This window comes from Octodon degus, unplaced genomic scaffold, assembly GCF_000260255.1.
Source record: "Octodon degus isolate 3935 unplaced genomic scaffold, OctDeg1.0 scaffold00116, whole genome shotgun sequence".
NCBI classification, from domain to species: domain Eukaryota; kingdom Metazoa; phylum Chordata; class Mammalia; order Rodentia; family Octodontidae; genus Octodon; species Octodon degus.
The window spans coordinates 8747650-8757120 of NW_004524692.1; the positions used below are offsets into that span (position 1 = coordinate 8747650).

Genomic DNA, 9471 nt, shown 5'->3' on the forward strand with positions numbered 1-9471 from the left:
AAATGAATTTATCACTGGAGGATGTCTGCAAAATAAATTGTAGTTTTCATGAGTATTGCTAACTTCATCCAAAGTATATTTTTTTGTATTCCTATGAGCAATTCATGAAAAATGCCTGTTTCCTCGCAGACTCTCCATCCAAGTATGTTTTTGCTAACTAATAGGTTTGTATTTTAGACCATAAGACCAAACATTGTTTGTATAGCTAAGCAAATATTAAATTGCGAATTTTTATTTAAATTAGTTCCCATATTTTCTGTCTGATCACCTCCCCTTGATGTACATGGGGTCTTCACCCTGGTTATCTGTTACCCCTCTCTTGATCAAGTGAGAGAAGATGCTTTCATGGATCTGAGTCTACCAGTGTCTCAGCTTACTGCGTCCACATCTACCAAGTTCAAACTTGTCCAGGTGGGCCTGGCTTGGGTCAGGCTGCTATCCTCTGCTTTTTCCTGCTGCACCCCTTGGAAGTGAACCTGCTGTGCCCCTCTGCTAAGATGTTCAGCTCTTGGATTAGCTCAGTGGGTCTGGCCTCAAGCCTCCTTGCAGGGAGTTCTGCTGCAGGATTCTACACCAGGCCTATCTGATGGAGGAGGTTCCCAGGAGTCCACACATGGACACACACACACACACACACACACACACACACGGGGACTGGGCACTTCCTGGGAAGGAATCCAGCAAGCAGGCAAGCTCCCAGCTTCCCCCGACCCCTACATACATGCTGGGCTTGAGCTCTGGCTGGAAAGAAACAAGTGTGTTTTTAAATTTCTGCATCTTTTTCCATCTGAAAAGTGAGAAAAGTATCACAACTGTGCATGTCTTATTTTGAGCTATGTTGAATATCTTCTTTTTAAAATAAAGTACAACTGAATTTTATTTATTTATTTATTTATTTATTTATTTTGCTTTATTTTATTTATTTTCTGTGACCAGTTCAGCCTTCCCTGGGGGTGGGGCTGGCATGGTATGTGGTGCTGGGGATCAAACCATGGTCCGTGTACTTGCCTAAGCTTACCTAAGCAGGAGTTTTAGACCACTGAGCTATTTCGCCAGCCCTTATGTTTTCTGTATTAGTTTAAGTTCAAGGTAATAATGTTTGCATTCCTTGTGTCAAGTTGGTACACTTACATTACACATCTTCCTTTCTTCAAGCCCTTTCTCTCCTCCTCTTTATTCTCCTCCTCCTCCTTTCTCTGCCTCTTCCAATATATTTATGCATGTTGGCATGTCTTTATTGTTTAACACATGTCCACCCTATTGTGGACATCTATTTCTTTCATTAAGATTAAGTATCTTTAGGAAAGAAGCTATGTTTCTTCCCTTCATACTTTCCCTTGTATACTGTCTGGGAAAAATATTCCACAGATAGAACTAGCAAATTACAGAATCACTGCAATGCTTCTTTTCACACTATTGTATCTTCATTTTGTATCACCTTTTCTAAACTTTAACTCACATTCTTGTCTTTAGGACATGATGCTGCAACTAAATATGTTCATAATGTAGGATATTTGGATAACAGTTTCAGCACATAGAAAACTATTTAAAAACCAATTATTCATCTCTGTCTTTCCAATAATATAGTTTTGTTCATTGTTATCAATGATTTTAAAGTCTTGCTTTGTTTCTTACAGCTGTAACATTCTTTACTGCCTCTATTGCCAAACCAAGCATTTCTACATGGAAAATCAGAGCATGTTTGTGGAGTGGGCAGTCACCTGAGAAATCGAGCTGTTTTGCTTCACTTTTCTGTACCCCTGCCCCAATGGGACCCCCACTGAGACATAATTACACTCAATAGCTCTAGGGAATACACAACAAGGAGCCTCAAGGAAGGCAGCATTTTCAGTAACTTGGGATATAAACAAGCAGGGATAGAAGAGAAGCCAAGGAAGTTGCTAAAAATTCTGATATGATCACATGATGAAGTAAGTAAGGGACTAAGGTGGTGCACAAGAGCCGAGATGACCTGAGAAGGGAGCTAGGAGAGGGCTTTGACCTGTCCTGATGAATTCTCTCAGGGGATGACAGGAGAACCCAAGGGATGTTGGTGTGGATGCCACTCCAAAAGCTGTAATTGTTTTTAATAACTTTAGGGAACTATAATGTGTCTGTGTTGTAAGAATTTTTGAAAAACATCTGCTTAAATCTTTTTTTATTTTAGGGAAGAGAAATCTGAGGTAGAGTGAGAAGTTGCTCAGTCCAATGTGGATTGCTTATTAGTTTTGGATCAATACCACAAAGGCAATCTTTGATTGTGGAAAAGAGATTGCCCAGGGATTCTGAGCTATAGTTTTCCTTTTTGAGAAGTGTTGGCCCAAATCTTTCTGGGAAACCATCTTTGAGGAAGCACTACGTAAATAATCATCAGGCACCATGAACCTAAAATTTTAGGGTTTCATATCAGTGTTTTTGCATTGCTTTCACTTCTTGTATCTTCAGCTTTTATTTCTTACAAAAATATTCTATACACTCTGAAATAGGCCGACTTCCTTAGGGAGGCTTCAATGGTCACTTTTAGATGCCTCTTTTTTTCTTTACAATAGCCAGCATTTCTGGGAACTTCCTGAGAAAGAGAGATGTCGAAACTTTTTCTTCTTGCCTTTTATATAATAGTGATACAAGAATGAAATGAAGCTGCTTAAATTTCTAAAACTAAATATTATGAAAAAGGACACACATGAAGAAGAAGAAGAGCTTTTCTTTCCATGTCTAAACTAGTCACCCACAGACAGTATGATATAAGACAACCATTTGTTAATTTGATACTGTAATCCTTCCATTGCAAAATGATGAGTTTATTAGATAATGTTCAAGTTCTTTCAGGTAGTCACATTTGGGGTCCATGGCACTAGGAACAATTTCTGATCATAAGAAGAATCCTGAAGTCATTTTCTTTGCCTGTACCCCTTGTTGCTAGGAGTCATGGATCATGACAACCAAACGTGGATCCAGACCTTCATCCTTGCTGGCTTCACTATCTCTGAGACCCTACGACCTCTTGCCTTCATGGGGACTCTGTGTGTTTATCTCCTCACTCTTGCAGGTAACTTGTTCATCATTATTCTGGTGAAGACAGACAATGGGCTCTCCACACCCATGTACTTCTTTATCAGTGTCCTGTCCTTCCTGGAGCTCTGGTATGTCAGCACCACGGTGCCCACCTTGCTACACACCTTGCTTCACGGGAGCTCACCCATCTCATCAGCCACTTGCTTCACACAGTTGTATGTTTTCCACTCACTGGGCATGACTGAGTGCTACCTGCTGTGCATCATGGCACTGGACCGCTACCTTGCCATCTGTCACCCACTCCACTACCATGCCTTCATGAGCAGCCAGGTACAGCAAGGGTTAGCAGGGGCCACTTGGTTGGCTGGCTTCTCAGGTGCAGTTGTGCCAGCCAGCCTCACTGCCACTCTGCCTTATTGCTTAAAGGAAATAGCTCATTATTTCTGTGACCTGGCACCCCTAATGCAGTTGGCCTGTGTAGACCCAGGCTGGCATGCTCAGGTTCATGGGGCAGTGATTGGTGTGGCCACTGGATGTAACTTTGTGGTCATTTTGGGACTCTATGCAGGCATCCTGAGAGCTGTGCTAAAACTACCCTCAGCTGCCAGTCGTGCCAAGGCCTTTTCTACCTGTTCTTCCCACATGACTGTAGTGGCTCTATTCTATGCTTCAGCCTTCACGGTATATGTGAGTTCTCCTGGGAGCCGATCTGAGGGCATGGACAAGCTTATTGCCTTAGTGTATGCTCTCCTTACGCCATTTCTCAATCCTATCATCTATACACTTCGCAACAAAGAAGTGAAGGAGGCTGTGAGGAGGGTCACTGACAGGATTAAGACATTTCAGAGGGGACCCTTATGATCTCTTTTAGTATAATCCATATTGAGAGTAACTAAGAATCAGCTTTTTCATATTCATTTGCTCAGAATCAAAGGGAGCATCAATAAAATATTTGATCAGATTACTAGTTAAATATGTTCAAATATTCAGATGGAACATGTAGATAGAAGAATTATGACTTCTGATTCCTTCTCAAAGTACTGGGGACAAAAATGTTACAAGGTGGAAGAAGACAGGCTCTCAAACAAGCATTTTACCTAAATTAGGACTAAGAGTGGGAAGTGCAATTCCAAAAGAAGGAAGAGAAACTAAGGCTAGAAGTTGGCACACTAATGAAGACAGTATTTTAAAGGAAGGTTAAAGAGAGGGTAAACAGGATTGGTTTAGGAAAAAAGGAAACTAAAATTAGACAGCATGAAGTTTTAGATACAGAGCAGTGTGCATGGAGGGAAAACTTCTGAGTTGGATTTCTGTGACCACGAGTTATTACATGTTCAAGTGCAGTTTGGTGGGGACAGAATTGTCTTGGCAGGTAGGTAGAAAATGCAGATGATAATGCACCATCTTGTGGGACAAGAGTAGGGTATTGGAGAGGCAAGTATTGTATGAGCTTTCTTTCTGTAACATGTAATTAATCCATCTACAAGCAGAATTTAACACCACATTTTAAGGCAACCAGTAAATAATCACAAAGCTTAGTAATTTCATATACAAAGTTTTTGCATATAGAGCAGAAAAAGTCTGAAATTCCAAGAAGAGATAGAGCCATATTTTCTGACCATACCCACAACACATCTTGCCTAGTTTTTCTACCATTTTTATGTTGAGCAGAATTTGAAAATAACTCAATAAACTCAACATCCATACTTAAATGATTTGAAGATTCAGAGCCACTAAATACATGCTAGAGGATGGACATGTATTTAATGAGAAGTGACTGAAAACTTGACAGGGACAATTACTTCAGAGTCTTGGATATTCTTTCTTATTTTCATTTTTATGTCTCCCATTGATAAACAACAAACAAACAAATCAGAATTTTCAAATATCTTCCCTATGCAAGAAAAATACTAGTTGTTTTCAAATGCAGTTTTGCTTAGTCTTTATAATATTCCTCTGTAAAAGAAGAATCATCTCTGGGTTGGTTAGATAGCTCAGCAGACTAAACACCTGCTTGGAGAAACACAGGGACCAGGGTTCAATTCCTAGCACCACGTGACACGCCAGCCCTGCCCCCAGGTATACTGAGTCAGCCACTGAGATTGGGCATGGTGGTGCACCTTTGTAATCCCAGTTCTGTGGAGACTGAAAATAGGAGGATCACTGAGTGTGAGCTGCCTAGGGAAACCCTCTACCAAATATATTTAAGGGCCTGCCAGATGGTTCAGCAGGCTAAAGAGCCTGCTTAGGCAGAGGTAAACTGTGGTATGCAATGCCAACACCAACCCAGGGGGCGTGCTGAGATGACAGAGATTGAGACTGGGCGTGGTGGTGTGTGCCTGTAATCCCAGCACTCTGAGGCTGAAAACAGGAGAATACTACAAGTCCAAACTACATGGTGAAACCCTGTATACTCTGTAGACCCTGCCCTAAATTTATATATATATATATATATATATATATATATATGAATCTTCTCACTATTTATTTACATAATAAAGGTAGAAATATTTAGAAATACTACTGGAATTGCTGTAGTCACAGCCCAATTCAAGCCAAGATCTACTCCAGATGTCTGGATGACCTTGGTAGCAACTCCCCTCATGTGCTCTTTCTGCAAGATGAGAGGCTGCTTGTGAACAACTGCCCACATTCCTCTGGTTTAGGGAGTTTCGATTCTATGCTTCAACACTTCATGAAGAAATTACAGGAAGAAGGGAAGGCTTTTAGTCTTTACTAGAAATGGAAAGATGGCACTTGAGAGTGATTTCATTGTCTGTATGATCTTGGGAAAATATATCATAACTGTCCTCTGTCTTTTGTTGTTTTCCGTAGAAAGAACTACAATGAATATTCTAAAAATTACATGAAATTAACCATCAAAAGTGTCCACAAACAACTATAATTTCTCATAGACAGAGAATATAGTGGTTAGACAAAAGACATTGAACGTGTCCTCCTGTTTGAGCTCAAATATGAATTCTATTATTTAATTTCTGCTTCACCTTATGTAACAAATTTAATTTCCTTGTACTTTAATTTTTTATATCTGTAAAATGAGCTGTAATAAGTCTTTAATTGACATGGAAATTTCAATCATTTTCGTTTAAAAATTATATTGTTTGCACATTCATTTCTGAAGTGGAGACTGATTTCCCTAAGAATAGATACGACTACAACTTTCTCAAACTTGTACCATGCATATATTCAGTCAATTCCTTCTGAGCTGAATGTCCAAGTCATTTTTTCATCAACTGTGGAGTGTCTGTGCTGTCATGAAGTCTATGTTGTTTTTCTAAATGCCGGGTATAGCACTGAATTCTGCTGGCCTGCTGAATTTTTTAATTATTATTTTCTTTTAGCACTTTTTAGCTTTCTTCTTCTTCACCCCACTTCACACATTTTTTTTGTAGACCATGGCAGAAACTTTGTAGTTTCCTCCAGTAGTTGCCTTCCAGAATGACAGGAAACAGCCTATTTTATTTTTTGGAACCAGGGATTGAACTCAGGACCTTGTACTTGCTACACAAGCACTTCTGCCACTGAGCTATCTCTCAGCTCGTAAAACAGCTTATCTTTAAAGATTTGTATCCAATTAATTAGTAGTTTTCTATTAATTAATTCTGTGCAGGTCACACTCTGTGATGAAGCTTAGGCATTTACTCTGGTTGTGGAGACATGAAGAGCAACAAAAAACTCAAAACACTAAGGACCACACTGTTGAACGTAGCATAAAAGTTAGTATTCACTTATACTTGAATAAATAAACAAACCCTTAAGAGTCAAATGAGTATGGTAGATACTAAGTTCTCCTATAACTCCACTGAAGAAAATTACTTTCACCCATCCTCTGTAACTCCAAACTACTCTTGCATTTCATTCTATAATTTTTCTCTCTTGAAAACTCCTTAAGGTTTTCCCTTTAGAATATGGTTTAGGTATCTTGGCACAGAGCTTCTCAACATGTACAACTAGCATCAATACAGAGCTCCTGAGTCCTCATGGTGAGAGACCTACTGTGTGAATGATCAGCCAAAGTTCACTAGAGTTCCTAGAACAGGAAACAGGTACAGAAAACACCCTTTCTGTTCACCTCACTTTGCCCTATAAATGTCATCACTTCTTCTAGCTGCTGTGATGTAGGTGAGTAGCACTTAGGATGGGGGAAATGTTGGGGTGAAAGTCAGGATAACTCTTGGGCACTTCTCCCATATCTACATCTAGATACTGATTAGGTGGATAGACAGTAAGAACCAAGGGCTAAAAGGCAGCACAATCACACCATTTACTTTGTGTTAGCATTAAGGCAAACATTCTGCCACATGGTTGATTTAGATAGTTTGTATTTCAAACACAATTATGTAAGAGAGCAAAAGGTGATGCTGTTAACACCTGGGATGTCAAGAGGAAATTAGGGCTGCCTTACACAGTGATTTATGGCCATAACTTATCGTTTCACATCATCTTATATAAATAATTTTATTTTTCTGAATAAATAACCTTAAGAGTCCAAAAATTAATGTAGTATAAAAGAATTTAAAGAAGAAATTCTTGCTCTAACTCTGATTTATAAGACTGTGATGGATTGACAACTGGTGATCAATTTGTTACACCAAGCTGAATTGAATCATCATGGTGCCAGATATGGGAGACCCATCTGAGGACTATTGCCAGCAGAGTAAGAGGCAGAACTAGAGAAGCTATTGTGAGGCTGTCAGGGAAGCTATTTGGAGAAGCTATTGGGGAGGTGTTGGAAGCTTCTGGTTCTCTTGAACTATTCTGATGGAGGACCTTTTTCATGCTGGCTTTCCTGCTGAACTCAGCTTTTCTCCTCAGAGGAGCATGCTGTCACTGAGGATAGCTCTAATTCATTTTGGGGGTGTTCTGATCCTTTACTTAAGCATTACTTCCTGGCTTCAGAGGGGTAGGTGGTATACAGCTCTGTGTCTCCTGGAGAAGCTTGTCATGTTGGCTTTCTGATGGGTACTCGGCTTTCCTATCATTGGAGTATCTCAGAGGCTCACTATTGCTGAGGATGGCTGTGGTACTTTCAGCGGGGAGCTCTGGTTCTGAGTGTTGCTTCCTGGCTCCATCTCAGCCTGCTAGCATAGATCCTTCATCCTATTAGCACAGACTTCCTGGCCTCCACCACTAAACTTTGGGCCTTTTCAAAGCAGATCCATGAAACTGGCCTGCATAGGACATTGTAATGGGCTCTAGGCCTTCACTTGGATTTGTGGGAGGCACTGTTACGGGCTCTAGGTCTTAGGCTGGACTCATGTAGGACATTACTTTGCAATTCAGGCCCTCAGCTGTAGAGTGTGGACAGATTTCCTGCACTCTTTTTATATGACTATTTGGGTGAAGTGTTATAAAATAATCTTGTAAAATATGTGTCCTATATTGTATTATTCACCTTGCAAAACCTCAATCTAAAACAAAGTTATAGGGTATTACCAAACCCTGGAAGAAATTACTTTCAGTTGTTTTCTTGCATGATTGCTGTATTTGTTTTGTGAAACCCAGAAAAGACCAATGTTTTTACCTACCCATTCATATGCATAAGGCCTCAGTCCATATACTTATTCTGTGCACTTTCTCTTTTCTTAATAATGTTGAAGACACTTCTATTTTCTAATAGTCAGTACACACTCACTTTAAAATAATAGCTTCAGAGTATTTCATGGCATCTTTAATTTCTCTAGTACTGTGAAAGACTTTTATGTTGCATCTAGTTTTAGCTATCAAAAATATCATTGTAGTGAATAAGCTTGACTATGCAGCCTTTTCTGTATATTATATATAAATTTCTACAAGTGGAAATCCTGGGTCATAGCATAAATAACTGTTAATAATTCCTGAATTTTCTTCAAAATTCATTAAATTATATAGCTCTCTGATCAATAAGGAATGAAAATATATTTCTCTCCAATTTCCATTGTTTGAATAGACTCTTAATTATTTTTAAATGTGAAGTTTGAAAAACTAGTTCTCAATGAAGCTTTAAAACTCATATCTAGTATTTAACAGTCACTCAAAACTTCAGTGTGTGCAGTTGTAATTGCATCAAAGCTAGGCCAGTTCATAACCTTTTATCATGAGTCCAATTGCTCTCAAGCCTTGACACTTGTTACCTACTAGAGGTACACAGTAGAAATGTGAATTTCTATAGAGAGGTTATTTCATAATTACTGCTGAATAAAAGATGGGGGGAAAGAGAAAATAAACACCAAGTGTTTTCAATAGTATCCAGGTCCAACATTTCTCCATTTGGAATTGGCTTGAGATGTGGGGGGCATAGTGACAATGCTTATAAATCCAAACACTATTCTTCCACCATTATCTGGGAAAGGGAGACACATAATATTTTACTAAAACCTACTGTGCCAAAGTACAGCAGACCCAATGGCCTAAACAGTAGACCTTTATTTGCTCACCGTTCTGTAAAAATCTAAG

The 9471-nt window shown here is 39.3% G+C and overlaps 1 protein-coding gene across 1 annotated transcript; it reads left to right on the forward strand.

Moving 5' to 3' along the window:
* The first annotated feature begins 2928 nt into the window (after positions 1-2928).
* Positions 2929-3876, forward strand: LOC101568997 (olfactory receptor 6N1-like). Its single transcript, XM_004640002.1, has one exon. It carries the CDS (start codon positions 2929-2931, stop codon positions 3874-3876), a length of 948 nt encoding a protein of 315 aa, XP_004640059.1.
* Positions 3877-9471: the final 5595 nt, after the last annotated feature.